The following is a 21651-nucleotide window of genomic DNA, read 5'->3' on the forward strand; positions in this document are numbered from 1 at the left end:
AATAGAGACAGCTGAGGCAAAAAATTACACTTTCATTCATTAAAGCTGGCTATTGTTGCTCTTGTTGCTGTTGTTTTTGTTGTTAAAGCTGTTGTCGGTGTGCGCGCGCTGTTGACCGATCGACTCAGACTTTGCGCTCAGTTCAAAACACGTTATGCGCCTGTGCAGAGCGTTTTGCGCTTTAACAACTTTAAGAGTCAGCCGTGTATTTCGAAAGTTATTGTGTCCAGCCAACAAACGCGTGTGATTTGCAGTAACAACTACGCAGACAAATTTTTATATTAGACGCTTTTTGGGTGTTTGAAAAACATTTGTAATTTATTATGCAAATGCAGTAAGCGAGCTATAAAAATTTTTGGTAGGTCAACAATTTCTATTTTAATTGGCAGCGCCCAACAATTTACCATATGAGAAAAAGAAAGCTGCAAAAAAGATATTGGACAACATATGTATCACACAAATAACATATACATATATAGGAACGAGCTGTATTTAATGTGCATAATTAAGCCAATCAAAAAAGTTTTGTGTTGTCGGGTTTTCCACAGAGATAGAATTTCAAAGAATTGCGTGTGTTTATGTGTTTTTGATTCTTGCCATTAATTGATATAATTTCTGCTGGCAAAGTGGCGCTATGTTGACCAATATAAATTCCAGTTATGATAAATATTTCTAAAATGCTTGATGCGTTCTCGTTCAGCACGTGCCTATCTTTTTTTTCTGCACTTTGTACGCAAATTAGTTTTGGACGTTAATTGCAATTTTCTTTGTCAAGGTTGTAGAGTGCGATGCCGTCCCAGTCCGATCCGTTCCAAGTCGATCCGTTTCGTTGCCTCTTACTCTATGTTTCCCCCCGTGTTTGTATGTCAATTAGTGTTATTCAACCGGGCAAATACATATATATAGATATATATATTTATATGGTTAAGAAGTCAAAAACAAAAGAGACTTTGCATGCACACTCGAATTCCAGTTGTAACGATGTGCAAATATTGAATTAAAAGCACAAAAGTTAACAGCCACTTATTAACACATTGATTGCCATTACATACAAAACTGGCTCGAGTTCTAGGCGAAAATAGAAAATAATACTTAGCTATGAAAACGGGTCGAAAGGCTTACACATACCAGTTTACCTCAACGAGCGCTTTATAAGATACGAGTACCGTTTATCGTCGACATAGAGTGGGCCACGCCTTCACCTCCTCTGGCCAAGTGGCAAGTCAAACGGCTTTTGATTTGAACCCACCCAGCGCCTTGGCCACAATTTCATGGCCAACGCTTTTAAGTATGTTTGTTGATTTATTATTTATATTGGCAGCGGAAGCCGACGCCCGCATTAGGGCAACAAAATCGTTGCGTCGTGTAAAAGGCAAACACACTCTTGTCGGGGCCCATATATCGTTGAAACAATCAAAGAATCTAACACGACACGTAGAAACCTAAATTGCTGCTGCCAAAAACTTATCAAATCGATACGAGAAGCGCCTGTTAACTGTTTTGTTGGCGTGCACCAATTGTTGGCATGTTTATGCGGGCAATCAAACGTGATGGAGCTGCTATTTCAGTAAAACAAAGAGAAAAAAAAAAATACCGGATTAGCAACGTTCCTATCGTGTGCTGTAAATCGGGGAATTCCATGCGGTAATAACTGCACACACATTTTATTTCTTTTGCGTCAGATCCCTGCTCGGGCGCCAATGTTAAATATTTTCGTATGCTATGCGATTCCGCTGTTAAAAAGCTTTTACATTCAACTCTATTGTTCCATTACTTTTGCAATTGAAATCATTAAGCTGCAGTCATTTCTTTTTATAAGGGGCTTTAAATCGATAATAACTGCTTACTTATGAAATAAACTTGTTTTTGTACATTTTGGCTGATGATGGATGTTTTGGTTAAGATCCCTGCTCGGGCGCCACTGATAGTTCCCAACTAGCATTCTTTTCGTATGTTAGGAGGTTCCGCTGTTAAAAAGCTTTTACATTTAATCTTTATTGTTCAATTGCTTTTGCAATTGAAATAATTAAGGTGCAGTCTTGTGCTTTTATTAGGGCAATTCATTCGAAAATAGCAGCTTACTTATAGAATATACTTGTTTGGGTAGCCTTTGGCTGATCATTGATGATTTGATTGAGTTCTCTGCTCGAGATTTCGTTTGTTAAAAGTTTTTAAGGTATTTCATTTCATTGTTTCATTAGCCTTGTTTGCTTTTTGGGTTTGTTGTTCTGGCCACGATGTCTGCTCGGGCGCCTCTGAAATTTCGTGCCCGCAATTTTTTGGTATTTGCTTTTTGATCAAAGGGGATTCCATTCGATAATAGCTGCTTACACATCAAATTTCGAGTTAAATTTGCTTTGTGTGTAGATATCTGAGTTAGGTTTCCTGCGTTCGTTATTATTTCGTGCTTAATTAGGAAATTCCATTTACATACTATCTATTCAAATATTTAAATTTTTGCTCAGTTATTTTCCTTGGTTAAGATATATGCTTCAGAAATATATTTGTGTAGTAAATTTTTTATTTGCTAGGGAATTTGCTTCACTTTTAAGTATTTGAGAAAAACATCTTGTTTATTTTACTTAATAAAAAACGAATCAAATGTTTCAATGACTATTTACTTTAAACCATTTGAAATAGCATGCTTACATTATTTCTCTTTTGGTTTTTTTTTGTTTTTTTGGCCATTGTCTGATAAGCAACGCTTACTTGTAAATATGATTGTTTATTTACAATAGTCTTCAAATATTTACAAGTAAATACCTTGATAGCACTTTGAAAAATCTATATAAACATAAGCAATAATTGCAGCTTATGAAAACCATTGAAACCTGCAATCTCTGACCCATATTACGCTACACATACGATTATAACAGCAGTCGGCTAATGCAAAAAGCTTATTGAATCGAGTGTATTAGCTATGAGTCAGTTGGCAAACAGGTTGTATAATGAGACAAAAGTTATGAACAAATAGCTAAGTACAGTAAAACGCACTTTAAACGGTTTGCATATGTGATCAGCTGATCACGTGCTAGGCACACGTGTAAACCAGTTCACTTTCCGCCAGGTTTATTTGCACAAACCATTTAAGTCACTTCTTTGATATTTGTTTGCATTTTCAGTTTTTTTGGTGGGCGCTTTGGCAAACAACAAGTGTCGGAAATGCCGTTCATTTTTGGGGAGCAACAAAAAAATAGAAGAAGCAAAATTATGCATAATTTGTGCAACAATTAAAAGCCAACAAAATGCTTAGCAGAAGTCGGTTTTTGGGGGGAAAATGTTTTGGTTACTAGACTGCGTTTACCTTTCACACTGGTCGCGCCTGTAGGGCATTTGTTTAGTTATTAAGAGCGTCAGCTTTACACATTCGCTGCTCAGGTATTTTATTTTCTATTTTTTTTTCTTCTTTCGTTTTCATACATATTTATTTTGCGCCAGCTATGCGCACGAGCACTTTGCGCGATAACCGACAACAACCACAGCGACAACAACGTCAACAACAACAACGACAACAACAACGACAACAACGACGACGACGTCGACGTCGACAGCCTGACGACTTCAGAGGTGCTCGTCAGTGTTGAAGTTGTTTCAGGTTCAGTTTCAGTTACGTTTTGGCGTTTTACGGTAACGCAGCGGACAACGACAACAATCATAATAATAATAATAACAACAACGACAACGCAGACAGCCACAACAACAACAGCAACAACAACAATTGAGGTGCGTGTTGGTATCTGTTAGCTGCCCAAATATAATAATAATAATAATAATAATAACATTTCTGCAAACGTGTAAATCATATCTGAGCGCATTCTATGCGATTACAATTGCGCATACGCCGCGTTGGCTGCTACGAAAAAAATAAAAATAAATATAAAAAAAAAAACCTATGATAATAACAATAAAAAAGTTCAATCAAAAATTAATGCCATAAGAAATTGTACAAAAAAAAAGCCGCTTAGCATCTGTGCGTGACTTTGCGTCTTGACTGTCCGTTAAATTGTTGAAGTGTGGCCAATTGTCGCGTAGCCGCAAATGCTCCAAAATCAAGACTACACGTTCTACAAAAATCGCCCATGTATATATATAGAAATATTTATATATATTTTAAATGCACACACGCTATCATGACGCTTAATCGGCAAATGGTTTTCACTTATTTCTTGCAACTTGGTTGCATGCAAAACTTTGTTTTCAAAAAATAATAATCATAAAAAAAATTAAACAAAACCTAGCATTTACCGCTATGCAATGCGGCTGGTACCTTGAACCCAGTTTATTTTTTTTAAATATATTTTATGCTCTTGGTTTTAATGCATTAAGTTTTCACTTTCTTGCAAGTCGAGGCCGTTAATCATATGATTAGATAATAAAGTATTACAGAGCGCACAAGTTCTTGAGTTTGCGCGTTTTTGGATTATGCTGTTTATCAGTTGTTGTTTGTGTTTTTGCCAAAAAAAAAAACAAAACGTTCTTGGTACTCTTTATGGCTCTTGATAAGATTAGCGGCTGCCTGGCGCTATAATTTTAATATTTATAACTATATGTATATATAACAATGGAATCACATTTTTAAAAAGCAATTATTCGGGTTTAGAATGTCAATAATATTCCAATTTCTAGCCAAGGTTCGAACCTGGTTTAAAAATGTTGGTTCGAACTGCCAAGAAACTATTGTTGAGCTGCATATTTCAGTATTTATAAAGCGTCGCTCTTTGTGTAGACACTAACAACATGAATAGTACGCAATTCCCAGCTAAGCGAGACAAGATGAGTTTGCCCGCGCACTCGCATTACATTACAAACCAGCCCAATGCAATTGTTGTGGCAATAAAGCAGTTCGAGACGAGTTCACACAGCCAGATAGACAGACAGCCAGACGTCGCTGGCAACACACCTCTCGGCCAGAAAGGGGGCCAAGTAGCCAATTTGATTTACCAATGATAGACGCACCAAGCTCACGCAACAACAAAATAGAAAAGATGGAAAGATATAACCCCAAAAAGTTGAACAAATGTGAACGGCCTGCGCATTTTGGGCTTTGGGTTCTGTGGCCAAAAACTGGGACTGCGACTGCGACTGGGCCTGGGCCTGGTCTTTTATAGCAGCCTTTTTGTGTGTTGTTTGTGTGTTTTTTTGTTTTTTATTATCGCGCCGCGTTTGTCACACCACCAATTCACACCTCAAATTTTTGCTCTACACCAGAAGTTTTGGCTAAAAACAAACTTTTATTTTTGCTCATAAATAACTAAGAGCTTTAAACAGACAGAGAGAGTGAGAGCTAGCTAAATATTCTATTATAGAGCAAAGCGATTGAAAAGCTTATCAAATGTTATACAGAAAGTTGACAATCTATATAATAAAAATTTATTTTTGCATATGATATGCAACGTTTTAAGCCATAAATCTGGCTACAGTGTAAACACTTTCGCTTTCTTTGGTGCTGAGCCAAGGTCTTAGGTTAAGAGCCGGTTTTCGTTTCGACTCAAGCGCAATGCAAAGCGGAAACTTTAGAGATAAATCATATGGAGAGTACAATATTTTATACTTATGCATAAATTTTGCCAATTAATCAATGACTATTTATAAATTGTGCAAATGCTCAGGTATTCCTAACGCTTGTTTAAGTGCAGTTTGTTGTATTCAGCGAGAAATATTCATATTGAAGTCCCATTCTCGCTCACCTTATGCAAATTTTAGCTAAAATGGTTGGAAATAAAAGTTAATGTGTTTGCTCCAGACGGGCATGCTGGACTAGAAGGTGTCTGCTTCACACAAATTTAAACAATTTTTATTTGTACAAAGTATTTTTAATACATTATTGATTAGGTATTTGTTGACCTTTGTCTGAGTGCAATGAAGTTTTTTGATATATTATTTGTTATTAATTTTTATAACATTTAATAAAGTGTGTCATGTTATAGCCAAGATTGCTGGCCGATTGTTGACAAACAAACAAATAAAATTTATATAAATTGTTATTATCTATTTAATATGCGATAAAAGAAATGATAATAATACATTTAAGCCAAAAGACACAGTTTAAGCTTTCGAAGATGGAGTTGCATATTTTTTTAAAGGCACATATTTATTTAAACAGTTTAATTTATTTATGATTTTTTTGGACATAGGTGCACATATAAGCAAAATTTACATGGCTATAGCAATTGTAGTTTTTGACAGCAAAAGACACATAGAAGAAGCTGTGCTAAAGGCAGAGTCTACCTTGTCTTTTTGCAAGCTTTCAGATACATGCTTATATTTCCAGTTTTAATACTCATTCAACTATACAAAAACATATTATGTATACTTTGCTTGTACAAGCTTTTAGACGCCCGCCTATATACCCCTTCTAATAACCATTTTATTGTTATAGGGTATACACAAATATACTTGACTCTCAGCTTATAGCACACAAAACGTTAAATTCAAGGTCAATTCGCATTTTCAAGTGCAGCTTCTAGCCGCTGGCAATAAACAGATCATGTGCAAGTGTTATTTTGCCTAAAGCAATTTTAGGTAAATTAGAAAAAATAACAAAACCAGAAAAAATATTCGCAAAACAGCTTAAATTATTTGCTGCAAACAGCTGTGGCTGAATTTAGCTACATATTTGTATTTAATTAGCGAGACGCCAACCAAAGAGGCACCATCAACCGAGCACCACCCACCGAGCACCACCCACCGGGCACCACCCACCCAGTCGCAAAAACTTCCTCCGAAATTGTGCTCCACGGCGGCAAAGTACAAACACTTGAGATTTTTGAACACAGTTTATTTGGGTACTGTAATTGGCATTTTTTATGGCTTATTTATTTTGTATTTTTATCAATTTATAAACATTTATATATAGCTGCACATTATTTAGATGTTTGTCATGGGTTTTTGTGTTGGGAAGGTTGACAGACAAATGAGAACTGGTTGTTCGGCACGTTCGGCAGCTAAGTGGACTGAATAATTAAGTCACTATGTCAACTCAATGAGAGACACAGCTCTGATATGCTTAAGCTCCTGCCCAGCAGTCAATTGAGTACAGTGAATATTGCCTATATTTGATCACAACACGTGCAACTGCTAAATTGCTCTGTTCGATTTCATAATGCAATTGGTTCAGCTGTTTTCTTTTGTTGGGTTAAAAAAATAGTTTCGAGTAAATACTTTAAGCACACAGTATTTGCCAAGCACACAGTAAGTGTACATATAAAGTTCTAGAAAGTACACAAATTGTTAAGAGCTTTGCAGTTATTTTAATTAATGTTTGCGCCCAGTTGATTTTTAATTGTTCCTAGAACGAGCAAACAGTAATTAACAGTTCGTATTCGGCAAAGTGCACTTTAACTATTTAGCAATTTAATAACTGATCATTAAAAAAATATTGTTTGTTTCTCGACGATTTAATCTATAGCCGATATGCCCATATGATACACGTCTAATCTTTGTATCAACATTAATAGTGTGCGAATGTGACGTCATGCGACTGCGTGGCTTGGCTGTCTGAGCGTTGAAGAAGCGCGAAGTTACCGGCTCAAATCCAGTTGTGTTTTTAATATTTTAAATATTTTTTAAAAATGTTTGCTTTTTATTTCTTCTAGCAACAATTATGTGTAGATAGTTCTTGTCAGAAGTGTACATCATATAATATCGATATATATTTAATGACATAGTTTTTATAGATTTGGCATTTCCTTGTCTAAATCTTATTATTATCTGTAACTTATTAAATTTTATATGTGTCTTTAAACACGCACAATAAAATTCCGTATTTTTTATTAAATTCCGAAAATTACGTTCCATAAACCTAACTTGTACTCCACACAAATTTATCTCTAGTGCCAAACCTGTAATTTTATTATACCCTTGCAGAGGGTCTTATAATTTTGTCATGAAATGTGTAACGCATAGAAGGAGGCATCCTCGACCCCATATTTTAGATCATCATCATCAGCCGAGTTGATGTATCCATTTCCGTCTCATCTGGTAAAATATTATATTTTCAACAAATTCTGAATTTTCGAGTTGCTCTATTCTCAAGTTTCTGCAAGAGGGAAAAGTCTACAAGGGTATCAAAGCTTCGGCGTGTAAGTCCTTGAAATTTGGTATATAGTTTTATTGTAACTTTAATTTTATATGGTGAATAATTTAGAAAACAATTTAAAATTGTATTGAAATTATATTTTATTTAAATCTCATACGCTCTAATTAAGATAATATAAAACGTGATATATTGACCCAAGAAAAAATACCAATAATTCGTAAAATGTAGCTAATATTTCTTTTCTCAAGTATTATTTACTTGGCAAGCCCTCAAATTAGACCAAGTATCAAAAGACTAACTTTATTTGCTCTTGAACCTTATTTATCTAATTTAGATGCATCGCAATTGCCAGACTTTACGCCAGACGCAATAAAACAAATAAACGAACGAACGAGCGAACGAACGAACATTAAAAACAAGTTCAATTACAACTGAACAATAAAATTGAAAATGAAATCAAATAAACTGTGAGGCTGACCTTTGGCTAAGTAATTGAATGCGCATAGAATTTATGAGTAGCTGCAATGCAGGTCCATAAATTGCAGCGCTTAATTAAATTATAATAGTACCCGACAGGGGCAAGGGGAAGAAGTGCCTGGCAATGAAAGTGGCCGCGTATCAGTTCTGATCGGGTACGTGTGTGCGCCGAGCATATTGATAAGGCTGGAACGGAGCTGGTCACTTGCCAGTCGACCAGCTAGCTGGTCACATGTACTTCTGATCGATCTGTGTCGCGGGCTGCTCGCCTGCCAATTAGCCAAAAAATTGCTGCCTTTTGGCGCCGGGAATTTCCGATAAACACAGCTAATTGTTATTTAAGCAGTCCATAGCTCAATAAACAATCGTTGGCATTTGTATTTTTATTTTTTTCGGCTTGACAATGACCACTTGATGACCCTGGCCGTGCATTGTCCGCTCGCGTTACGTAATTACGCATACGCCATGTGAAACGGTAGCAAAAACAACAACAAATCAAACTACAAATTGTCAGCGAAAGTAAATACTGAATGCAAAACTTTGCATTGATGAGATTTTGCTGCGGCAGGTTTGGACATGTGATTGATAGCACGCGGCTGAATGCCAGGTGGAGTCTAGATAAAGGTACAAATTGCGGGTAAACGTGTCGCTGTTATATAACCTTGCTGATAAGCGCAAAGAACAGCCCAAGCCGATGAAGTGAAACGCACGATCATCTATAAAGATATGTCATCGAAGCACTTCCAACAACTAATAGACGACGGAATATTTATAAAATACAAGAGTCTAGGCAGAATAATCTATAAAGAAACCTATCATGGAATATTTGGTTGAACCACTTTTAACCAGTTTAGGAATAGGCACTAAATTCGATTTATTTTATAATTATTGTTATAAGTGGAGATAGTTGAAAACTTGAGAAGCGTTTCCGGATCCACTCGACGCCCATTGAAATGAAAGCATATGTATATAGGTAACACACATATATATATATATGTATATATAGATAATATAGGCATATAAATAGGTATCATATAAATGTATATATATATAGATAACTAGCGGGTATAACCCGGCCTTGCCCGTGGCACGTATGTTATAAAATCAATGTTCTCAAACAAATTTGAAATGATTTTGAAACTGATCGGACGGTAAAAAAATAACTTTCATACAAACGTTTACCGAAAATGTACCACGGTTGCGAGTGGAATTTCCCAAATCGCTGAAACACGTATTCATTACATTCTTATGTAGAGCTTTGAAAATAAGTTTGAAGAAAATCGGACACAATTTAAAACTTCGCACAAAAAATCATTGAGTCGCATTCCAACCGAAAAAGTTTGGATTCTGCGAAAAGTGTGAAACACGTCTCAAATGATTTTTCTTATAGATCTTTGGAAACGACTTTGAGAGCGAAACGTCACCCACCAAACCTTTGACCTTCATTTCCACCATGGAGGAACGGATTTTTCGAAAAGTGTAAAACACCCCTCAAATGAATTTGAACAAAGATCTTTGAAAATAAGTTTGAGGCCGATCGGATGGTAAACAAAAAAGTTACATACAAAAGTTTTTCGCGATTTTGCCACACTTGCGGGTGGAATTTCCCGAAACCCCGTATTAACGTGCACCTACATCACATAAGGTAGCTACAGTGAAAATTTCAGCTTCCTAGCTCTTACGGTTTGTGCTGTGCGTTGATCACCAATCAGTCAGTCAGTCAGTCAGTCAGTCAGTCAGGACAAACAGTTTTATATATAGAGATAACAATATATATAGGTTATATCCGTCCCCTATATACGCAAGGATCTCAGAACCTTTTAGAGCTAGACTTCCAATGTTGAATGTGGGTCCTCCTAGGGCCCGCGCAGTTCGAGTTTGTGTCCAATAATCGATAACTTTTCCCGTTTCCAAACAATCGATAAAAATCTATAAAGAGATTCCTATTTTTGAGCAAATCTCTTACGTTCTAAGAGCTATAGTCACCAAATTTGACAATAAGCTTCAAGATTAGCATATACAGATAAAGTATCTTTCATTTTATAGATACCGCCAACCAGAAGTTTTGGGGAAGCCCCTAGTCGGGCTCTCCCGACTGGGGAACTTTTTCCTTTTTTTATTTATTATTGATTAACTTCCCATTCTATCGAAAGTATGCTACCAAACTTATTTGCATATTTCTCGTTAATAAGGTATAGATTAATGCAATGCTTCGGCCCTGAATCTACTGTAAATCGAATGAAAGAATTTGTTCTGATTTCGGTTCGACTGTTTTCGGGAAACTTGTCTTGCTTTTAAGTTCAGTTCATAGCAGAAAATAAATTGGAAGTTCGTTCCCGAACCGCTTTAATTAAAAAACGGATTGCAGCCATGACATGGATATGTAGATATATAAATATATATACATATTTATATCATTCAAAAAGCCCACACACATATTTTTAGCAAATTAGTCAAAAACTTTCTATAAGCCGAAATCTTGTTTAAAGATATTTCGAAGCGTTTCTAAGACCCGCAAATGTCTTTATGACTTTATAGACAGAACTTTGAGTACAATATGCACATTTTATAACAAAACAATGATAAGCGTACAACTTTATATATATTTCTCGCAAAATGTACAACAACTTTACGGTGCTTATCAGCTAAGTTTCTGGGTTGAAGTGTTCCTAAGCAGTTTCCATATGGCCCAGTGTGGACTTTGGGCGCATTTAACAATTTTAAAGAGTTTAAAAAATAAGTTATGAATTAGCCACTGCTATGGGAAGCTTTAATTGGCTTATTTATGACTTGATAAATGCCTGGGATTATAAATATGTATATTGAGAATTTGTCAAGTGGCGACTCCCGCGCGTCAAGCGTCACATTAAATTAGATAATAAAAGAAATAAACAATTGTTTTAAACGGAAAGTCCGGCAATAAACAAATGATGAGTAATTGATTCTGTTTTCGGAGCACTCGAAATGCAGCTAATCACATTTTTTTCTCAGGCATGAATCACTTTAAAATATACCCAGGGAGATAATAAAAAAGCTTAAAACGCGACTGAGCAGCCATAAAAGTGAATAGTTTATAGAAAGCAGCCGGAGCATTCTTAAGGTGCTGTCAATAAAATTAAAATACATCATTTAAATTAAAAGCTATAATTATTTGCCATTTTGTGGCAAATTTGATTTCAAAGCCAACATTTATTTATGCATCTTACCAAAATTTATGTGCTTTTCACCACAAATTGAGCATGATTATGAAAAAATTTAAATTTGCATTTGACTAAATTTTTGTGATTTTTTTTCATCTCTAAATTCATTTATTTATTTATTTATTTTATATTTTTTTTTGTTAACATCTTTTACAGCTTAACACAGGCAAAGCACCGTTAGCAGACGGAAAGTAAAAGCGCGTATCAGATCCACACGAGACCCGCGACGAGTTACACTCTCACAGACACATTCGCAACACACACACACACACACACAGTTGCAACATGGCCGATACCATCAACAAGCCGAGCATACAAATTCGCAGCGGCCTGCCGTCGCCCCTCAGCGACAAGAGCCCCTCGCCGGCCACCAAGCTGCTGATCAGCCATGGCAAGCCGAACTTTACCATAGCGCGTTCGCCCAAAGTGGAAGACAATGGTAATCCGTTGTCGCCGCAACCGAATGCCAACAACAATTACAATCCCTACAAGAGCGCCAACAACAACAGCACCAACAGCAACAAATTTGTGGTCGGCACCAAGTTCAATGGCGTCTTTAAGCCATCCACTGCAGCCGCCAGCTGGGCGACCAACAGCAATGGCAATGGCAATGGCAACGGCAGCTCCGAGCAGAATGAAGCCGCCAAGGTGGTGCTGCGTCGACCCAAACTAGCGGATGCTGTGGAAGCGCCCGCAGCTGCCGAGGATGAGAATGTGCCGGAGTTTATACGCCGGCAGCGACGCATTCAGGAGCGTCTGGCCAAGGAGAATGTGCTGGACTTTGAGCATCGTCGCAGTGGTTACTTTACCCATGTTATGATCTCGCCGGACTCGCCCAATCGCACCTCCTTCGTGGAGACCATGGCCAGTCCGGCCATAGTGCCAGCTCTGGAAATGCCGCTGCCGGCAAGGATTGAGGAGGAGCAGACGCAGCAGCAGCAGCAGCAGCAGGAGGAGCAGCAACCATTGGTGCAGGCGGCGCCAGTTGTAAATGGACACAGCGAGCAGCTGGAGACGCAGGCGGAGCCACCTGCACTGTTGACCAACGGCCACAACGTGGAGCCTCAGCAGCAGTTGGAGGTGCAGCCGCTTAGCAATGGCCATGCGCAATATGAGGATGTGGCGCCCGAGGAGGTGGCCAAGGCCATTGAGGAGGTCAACAAAGCGGTGGCTGGCGAGGATGATGACTGCAAAACGGAAGTCGAGCAAGTGGCCAAGGCCGAGGTCGAGGTTGCTGTCGCTGCAGCTGCCGCTGCCATTGAGAGTGCACCCGCTGCCGTTGAGGCACAGGTGGAGGTGATTACGCCGGCGCCCGCTGTGAGCGCACAGAATGGAGACGCCGTCGCCGTCGCCCCCGTCGCCACCAATGGCCACGATGAGGCTATTACCATATCCCATACCAATGGCCATGCCAGCGATGTGCCCAGCCTAGCCACGCCCGATCCCAGCGGTGCGCTCGGCGTCAACTATGAGCCCAAGACGGTGGTTAGCTTTTCCCAGGAGCTGGGCAGCGGTGAGAATAACTATCCCGATACGGTCAAGGTGACCACGGAGACAGCTGCGTCGTCTGCCGATGCAGAGCTGCAGGAGTTGACTAAACTGAAGTTTGATATACAAAACGATGCACAGAACGAGGTTCAGGTGACGTCCGTGCTGCGTGCGGAGTAGGCGCCAGTAGCTGACCCCTCCCCCCCAGTACCACCAATCCCGAGTGGTGCGAGTGAAGGGTCTTCGTCTTTTAGTGCAATTTGTTATTAATCAAAAAAAAAATATATTGAACTATCTATTGTGTATTTTGTGTTAGCCAATAAGTTCATTATGAGAAATGTTGCCAAATTTAATTTTATGCTTTGCGCATCAGTCAGTATCCGTGTAACACACACACACACACACGAACACACACACACACACACACACACACACACACACAACACACATACACTAAGCGCCAACTGTTGAGGCGGTCGCCATGCTAGGGTTTAGCTATCGTGCGATACCCCGCTTATGCTTGGCCACCAGCTACACTTAACTATGTTTACTTCAAACAATTTGCTTTAAATAAATTATTATTATAAAACCAGTTGTTCATATTACTAATTAGCTGGAAAAACTGGGTTGTCACAAATGACCCACTTGTTTGCTTGTTATTTTTTTTCAGATTTTATATAATGCTATATATAATATTGGGCATTTTTTAAAAATATTTGCAAATTTTCAATTTAAGTTTAAAAAATTATTGAACAATTTTAAATGAATGCCTTTAAATTTTAGAAATATTTGCAACTATTTAAATTAAATAGTTAAAATTTTTTTTAAATATTTGCAGTTTTTTAAATAAACTCATTTAAATTAATTTTTTTTAAATAAAATCAATTAATTTAAAATATACGAGGAAGCCTTGGGTGTCACTCATGTTTATGCATTTACATTTTGTTTTTATTAAAGATATCCATTTGTATTTAAATGTTTGTACACAAAATTGATCAAGAGAGATATACTTATTTGTAAAACAAAAAAAAAATCTTAAAGTATATCAAAAAACTGTATATATACATATATCCAAAAAATTTTCTTGAACAAGAAACATTTTATATAAAGATATATAAAAACCCAAAAAATTTCTTTAGGTATATTTAAAAAAATGTTCTTGAAGAAGAAAATAATTTTTTGTATATACTAGAAAACTAAAAAAGGTTGTACATTTAAGTATATAAGAAAAAATCGTTACTCCCAAGAAATGTTTTGCCATTATATCTAATGTTTAATGAAGGTGTTTCAAATTTCGAAAAGGCAGATAAATTAGTTATGATTCTTATGGATATTAGACAATATAGTTAACAGGTAGGATATATTAAGAGGCCATGCTTCAGCAAATGGACAATTAAGGCAAAGGCATAAAATAATTTGAATGTATCTTACATATGTCAAGTCTGTCTAGAATTGAACACTGTTACTTTTATTTGCCTCACAGTTGTATAAATAATATTCAATTGTGAATAGCATTTCATTCACAGTTAACATTGAAAATGGAAGGCGATTCAAATTTGAACGATCAATGAAGTCATGAATTAATGAAAAGAGATATTTTTACGCTGCACTTTGACCTTTGTGTGCCAGCGCGTTGCTGTCCTTGGGTTCAGTTTTAATAATGATAATTGTTGTATTTTTGATGATGAATTTTTTTAATTGAATCGACTTGTTAGCATGCTCTGCAAGTGATTGATTGATTGAGCAGGTGTGGCATTTCAATTTTTGATTAGCAATATTTATTATTTATAACTTTTTCAAGCAGAAAAATTTGTGTAAGTTCGGTTGGATATTGGAAATTGAAGAAAACACCTGTGAGGCCAAGTTTTCAACTCATGAGTCGGGTGCGCGGCGAGCGTGACGCTTGCCCATGGTAACCATGTCCAGGTCGCTTTGGGGGTTGTATTGCTGACCAACATCTGCTGGGCACATGTCCTGGACTGCGTTTAATCGATATTATAGCCAGGGGCTGTTTTTTGTTTTTTTTTCTTGTTTTTTCTATATGTTTTGGCCAAAACAAAAGCGACCATGGGCCAAACAAGTTTCCAGCAAAATCAGTTGGCTGTGGCGCAGCCGTCAGTGCGGCTAAAAGCCAGAGAGAAAGGAGACCCTGTCTAAATGAAAAGTGAAAAGCGTGTGTTTTAGGTGCGCCGTGTGCTAAATTTGGGTGCTATTATGGATTTATGTCTTAGGGGCTCACAGGTAGGTGCACAATGATTCTTGCTGTGCCAGCTATTTATGTGCTACCCAACCCCCATTTTGCTGGACACCGCAGATTAACCTCGCCGCAAGACAAAAATCGAAGCCCAAATACAATAGTCGCTCTCTCACGACTCTCCACAATTCTGCGCCACATTTTCGTCCACGTTCCGCCAACTTTCTGCAGCAGCGCAGTCGCTCCTCGCCCTTCCTGGGGCGGCCACAGTCGGCGGATCCGAAATTTGGACGCAAGCTGAGCGTTTACTTTGGCGAAAAGGAGCTGCGACATAGCAAACACGTGAGTAGAAAGTGACAACAGGCGCAAGGTCAAGTGCATGTACACTCGGAGAAAAGTAAACAAGCATTATGTACCCAAATATACTTTAAATCCAGACAAGTTTAAATTTATTTATAATCAGAACGAGATTCTTATTCCAAGCACTTTTTCTTAATGAAAAAATAGCTAAATATAAGATTGCAATACAGTAAATATAATTTAAAGAGTATTATTTTAAGTTTGCATATTCTTGCAATAGGTTCCTTTGTTCTTAAATCTTTCTATTTCCAAATTCCTACAAGACCCAGGTTCTTGATTTAAACTAAAAATTTTTAACTTTGATCGTGAAAGTTTTACGCTTATTTCAAGCAAGCAAAATCTTTTAATAAGTTCGTTTGTTCTTCATGCTATGTATAAATTTCTGAATAGAAGAGTTTATTACGATACTTAAATTTCGAATATTTTAACTATCAACGAGCTGGTCTTAAGCTTATTTTAAGTAAAAAAATTTTTTTAATAAGTTTTCTTGGTCTTAACCCATGATTTGTTGAAATTCCTAATTAAAATTTTCCTTATTAATTTGACTACCTAACAATACATTTTTAACTTCCATTAAGAATGTTGTATGCTTATTTCAAGTATGGAAATTCTTGTAATAAGTTCTGTTATCTCTAATCAAAGCTATATCTAAAATTATTAGTACAAGATTTAAATACAGTACTCAAACTATAAATGTTCAACTTCCATTTATAAGAATTTTAATTACGCATATTCTTGTGGTTATTTTTTATATTATTTCAAGAATAAATTAAGTTCAATTTTAAGCACATCCCATTATAAATGGACAAAATAATGCCATTTGCGAGTACTCAACTGTCTATTTACAGCGTCAAGTCTCTTCCACGGATCTTCTAAAATCGCTGCTGGAGGAGCCAATCAAGCGCAGCTGGTTGTGCCGTAGCGCCTGCAACTCTTCCACCGACGATCAATCGGATTTCTCGCAGAAATCTCCGCACAGCAGCGAGGGCGAGCAGCTGGAACGTTTTCTGGTCAGCATGCCGGGCGCTGAGAAGGTCAAATCCTATGCTTCCAACTGGTCAACCGGCCAGGGACTGAGTAATGCTGCGCTCCTGCAGAAGACTGCCAAGCCGGATCTGCCGGGTCGCGTATCCTTCAGCAAGCCCAACAGCCAGCAGAACGATGTGGACTCCAGTGATTGTGACAACGATAAGCAGGAGATGCTCATGCGCGCCGGCAGCAGCGGTAGCATCTCGGCGCCAGGTCCCCTCACACTGCCCAGCTTCAACTACAACAACAATAACCACAGCAGCAACAACAACAGCAACAACAACAACAGTGGCAACAAGCTGGAGCCCAGCGATGCCAGCGGCCAGAAGAAGTCCGTGCACTTTGGCGCGCCGGCTTCGGGCAGCGGCAGCGCCGAGGTGCTGGCCGAGACCTACGAGTATCCCAAGTGCCCATCGGAGAACTGCACCTGCAGCACGCGTTCCTCCTCCACGGCCAGCACCAACGAGGCTGCCGCGGATGTCAAATGCGCCTGCGATGCGCCCAGCTGTCGCTATGCGGAGCCTAAGAGCCAGCTGCCGCTGTCGCTGCCACCGCCACTGCCTATTCCCAAGTCAGCCACGCCAGAGCTAAATGTCATCAGGGAGTACAAGCAAGCGGTGGGCGTGTCGCTGGACAAAAGCCCCAAGCCGCTGGAGCCCTTGAATAACATGGAGCTGCCCAATTATATGGACAAGTATGCGGCGCAGGCCAAGGACAAGCAGAACAATCTCTCCGAGAAGAATCTCAGCGCAGCTAATGGCAGCAACAACAACAACAACCACGGTCAAGTTAGCAGTGGCGCCTCATATCGCCCAGCCGGACAGCGCAATTTCGGTGCTGAGAACAATTTTCTGCCCATTGTCCAGGAGGATCGGCGGCATTTGGGCAACAGCAGCGATTCCGTGATTAGTAATTATTTAAAAATCGCTGCCACGCCTCCATTTGTGGGCAAGAAAAAGGAGAACGTGAAGCCCGCCAGTGCGGAGTCGAGCACCAGAAACAACCACAACAACAACAAATCCAAATTTCTAGCCAAGAGCACAACAATCAGCCTGTCCACCGGCGGCAAGCTGAAGAAAGCCGTCAGCGTGGGCAGCCTGCGTGAGGAGCGAAAGCTGAGTGAATACAATTTGGACAAGGTCGACAGCTGGATGAGCATGCAGGAGCAGAAGCAGGCGCTAGCACAGTTTGAGGAACTGCATAAACAGGGCCTGGATGAGCTGGACGAGGCCAATGACAATGACAATGATAGCGCCTCACAGTTGTCGCTCAAATCGAATGACGATTCCAGAGGCTCCACCTACGACGAGATTGTGTCCGTCATCAAGGAGATTGAGGAGGACAAGAAGCGAGGTGATCTTGCAGCATTGTTGCCCCCAATTCATCTACTATATTATCTATAGATAAACATTTTTCAGACAACTTTGCGGAACGTTTGCCCAGCGAGTTGAACCTAAAACTGGATTCACGCGCAGACACAGCCGAAACGGTTAGTCAAAATGGAGACAAAATGCCCGAAAGTGGCGACAAATACAAGTGAGTGAGCGCCACACTAGAAGATACCCTGTATTCAGTATCGATCTGTCGTTACAAACATCCTAGCTTCCTTTGATACATACTATATATATCAAAAGTTTGGGCGGGAGTTATTCAAATCGTGAAATATTACTTGTATCCTATAGAGAACGTCCCTATTCAATTTGAGTTTAAGCTCCAATGGGATCTGAGATCTGATCAAAATTCATCTTATCATCAATCTAAAGACTTGTAGCTCTCTTGTCTCTTCCCCATTTCATGGTCAGCATATTTATAGTAAAACTAAAATACACCTCATATGCCTTCCAGAGACATTTTGGCCTATCTCAATAATGTGGAGAGCAGCTGTGACAAAACGCTGATGGAAACCCGTCGCTCCATGCCGGACAGTAATCGCTCCGAAGTGGAGTTTGTCGTGGAGCCCGATGTGACCGATGAGGTGCCCAAGTGAGTTGCATTTCCATATGGTTAAAGACTCGTATCTACTATGGGGTTAACTATTTTTTTCAGGCTCTCGGAGCTGCTGATGATTCCCAATCATCAGTTGGCGCGTCGCGTTATTGCGCTCAGCCTACGGGCCAACGAGCTGGCCAATGCCATTCATCTGTCCAAGGAGCATGTGCTCCAGCTGCGCAGCGAGAAACAGAAAGCGCTGCGCGCCGAGAAGTCCAACAGTGCTGCGAAAATACGTGAACAAAAGAAGCACTACGAAGAGGTTGTGACGCGTCATCAAGGCTTCATCGAGCAGCTGCTCAAGGATAAGGGTTCGCTTTGCGAGAAGGTGGCCGCATTGACGCGTCGCCTGGAGAGCCAGAATCAGGCCTGGGAGCACCGACTGGAAACGGAATTGACACGCGTTAAGGAGACAACATTGGCGGGCGAGAAAATACGCCGGGAGCGTTGGGTGCGCGAGAATACCAAAAAGATTAAGGTGGGTGCTGGGTAGGAAAATGCCTATCTGGAAGAAGCCTATCTATGGACTAACTGATAAGCTGCAAGCCCAAAGAATAAAGTGTTCGTGGTACGATCAGATTCCTATTCTATAGGCTCGATTTCAAAATCTGGTTTTCTGCCTCCACGCATCTACCTAAGGCTCGGTTCAAGGTTAGAAGGAAAATGCATATATGGAAGATGCCTATCTTTGGCTGTAAATCCAAAAACAAAATTATTCCTGGTTCGAACCGAATCCTCTTCGTAGGGTTTAGTATGTGAACCAAGTTTGTCATAACTATGAACCTACCTAAAGTTCGGTTTAAGGTTAGGAATAAAATGCCTCTATGGAAGATTCCTATCTATGGAATCGGTTCTTCAAACCAGAGCCTCTCCATATGGTTTGCTATGTGGACTAAGGTTCGTTTCAAGGTTTAGTTCACAGTAAAGAGGAAAAAGATGGGACTCACAGACTTGCTGACATTTCCTTATCCCCTTAGTGGGTTAAGGTCCACTTGAAGAAATGCGAAATAAAAAGTTACTCCCACATTTTTCTATTTGCTACTTTCTCCGAAAACAGGAGCTCACAGTGAAAGGTCTTGAGGCGGAGATCAACAAAATGAACTGTGATCATCAGCGCGAGGTGACCGAACTGAAGCGTGCGCATCAAATGCAACTGTTGGACGCCCTAGAGGAGGCACGTCTCAAGCACGAGCAAATCGAGCACAGCATACGCGAGAGTTGTGCACAGGATCGTGAGAGCATTATTGAAAAGGAACGCACCGCCATCCGTGAGCGTCTCGAGCGTCAGCTGGAGGAGGAGCAGAAAACGCAGGCGGAGCTGCGGCAGAAGCTCGCCGATGATTTTGCCGCAGAACGTGAACGTCTGCAGGCGGAACTGCGGCAAAAGGAGTTGGACTATCTGGCCAAGCGACAGGAGGTGCAGCGGGAACAGGAGAGCGAACTTGAGCAGGCAAAGTTTGAAATGCAGGAGAAGATGGCCAAGCAGGAGGAGAAATATCAGAACCGCATCAACACCGTGGAACAGCAATATCTGGCGGACTTTGAGCTCTGGAAAACGGAATACGAGAACAAGTGCAAGCTGGCGCAGTCGGAAAAGGAGAATGCCATAAGACAGCACTATAGAGCCGAGCGAGATCGCCAGCTGGACGAGCTGGTGGTGCGCATGGAAGCGGATGCCCTGCAAAGCGGCGAAGAGCACGAGCAGAAGTTGCAGTAAGTATAAAGTTAAGAGCTTGGAGATATGCTTTTGCTGAATGCAACCACAATCTCTAGGCGTCTCAAGGAAAAGTACGAGAAGGATTTGCAACTGGCGGAAAATGTGGAAAAGTCGCTGCGAGAAAAGTATGCAGAGACACGCGGCAAACTGGCCGAGGCGGACGCCCAGGTGCGCAACTGCCAGGCGGAGGTCAAGCAGCTGCAGCTGGAGCTCAGCCATAGCAAAAAGATGTGCGGCGACTTCATCAACGAGCGCGACAAGCTGCGCGATAATCTCAATGCGGATATACAAAGTGAGCTGGGCGTGCTCAATGAACGCCACAAACAGGAAATGGATCAACTGCAGAAACGGTAAATAATATAATATATGTATATCATCAGATCGTTCTACAACTAACCTTATACATATATACTTTTACTAATAGGGTGCATCAGACCATACAGCGTCAGGAGGAGACCATTGAGGTGCTCAAGGGTGACAATGATCAGCTGCGGCAACAGTGCCTCAAATTAAATGCGGTCATTCGACAACAGCGCAAAGATTATTGTGTTAAGTAGTTAGGAATAACTTACATAAATAATAAACATATAAACAAAAGCTCGAGTCAATTATTAAGGAAAAAGAAGCCCCTTAACAAATAATTATAATTATTACGATAGCTGCCGACTAACTTGCTAACTCTTCAGTAGACGCAATTGGATTATTTTAATTGAAGATTTGCTAAACGGAAGAGTGCTAATGGTCTGCACTAAAATTTTCTTAAACATCTGGCAACGCCAAAGCTTTTTAAGTTAGCAGAGATTTGTTTACATGATTCGTGGGTGCTAAACTGTGCATATGTATTTTGTTTGTCGCCTTTGTGAAAAACGTATCTAAGCCTGCAAGTTAGCAGCTTACGTAAATAAGCTTAATTTGAAAGTTCATTTTCATTAAATATCGAGAAAGAAGTGACATCTTCGGCACGCCGAAGATTTAATACCCTTGCAGACCCAACCTTTTCAAAATGCTCATAGTGCTTTGCCCGTATCTAAGAAGCACAGGGAAAATAGTTAGTATGATTAAGATATCTTGAAAAACAAAACAGGTTTCCATACAATAACTTAATTTTCGACCGATCGTTCCTATGGCAGCTATATGATATAGTAGCCCGATGTGAATA

General features: G+C 39.7%; 2 protein-coding genes across 5 annotated transcripts; both read left to right on the forward strand.

The window, feature by feature from the left end:
* The first annotated feature begins 165 nt into the window (after positions 1-165).
* On the forward strand, positions 166-13795 carry hebe. Of its 3 annotated transcripts, none has more exons than XM_064681865.1 (2): positions 166-358; positions 11872-13795. In XM_064681865.1, exon 2 carries the CDS (start codon positions 12001-12003, stop codon positions 13381-13383), a length of 1383 nt encoding a protein of 460 aa, XP_064537935.1. In that variant the 5' UTR covers positions 166-358; positions 11872-12000; the 3' UTR covers positions 13384-13795. The 3 variants fall into 3 exon arrangements, with proteins under 3 accessions (XP_064537935.1, XP_064537934.1, XP_064537936.1); XM_064681864.1 differs by lacking the exon at positions 166-358 and adding an exon at positions 3563-3723; XM_064681866.1 differs by lacking the exon at positions 166-358 and adding an exon at positions 11597-11615.
* A 1510-nt stretch (positions 13796-15305) lies between these two features.
* Positions 15306-21089, forward strand: dila (dilatory). Of its 2 annotated transcripts, none has more exons than XM_064682015.1 (9): positions 15306-15444; positions 15518-15739; positions 16606-18139; positions 18190-18322; positions 18632-18769; positions 18833-19253; positions 19833-20488; positions 20549-20842; positions 20917-21089. In XM_064682015.1, exons 1-9 carry the CDS (start codon positions 15418-15420, stop codon positions 21047-21049), a joined length of 3558 nt encoding a protein of 1185 aa, XP_064538085.1. In that variant the 5' UTR covers positions 15306-15417; the 3' UTR covers positions 21050-21089. The 2 variants fall into 2 exon arrangements, with proteins under 2 accessions (XP_064538085.1, XP_064538086.1); XM_064682016.1 differs by having other exon boundaries at positions 18205-18322.
* The last annotated feature ends 562 nt before the right edge of the window (positions 21090-21651 follow it).

The sequence above is a fragment of the Drosophila montana genome, unplaced genomic scaffold, assembly GCF_035044405.1.
Source record: "Drosophila montana isolate Dmon_TW-CO22-7 unplaced genomic scaffold, ASM3504440v1 contig_2438_1, whole genome shotgun sequence".
In the NCBI taxonomy this organism is placed as follows: domain Eukaryota; kingdom Metazoa; phylum Arthropoda; class Insecta; order Diptera; family Drosophilidae; genus Drosophila; species Drosophila montana.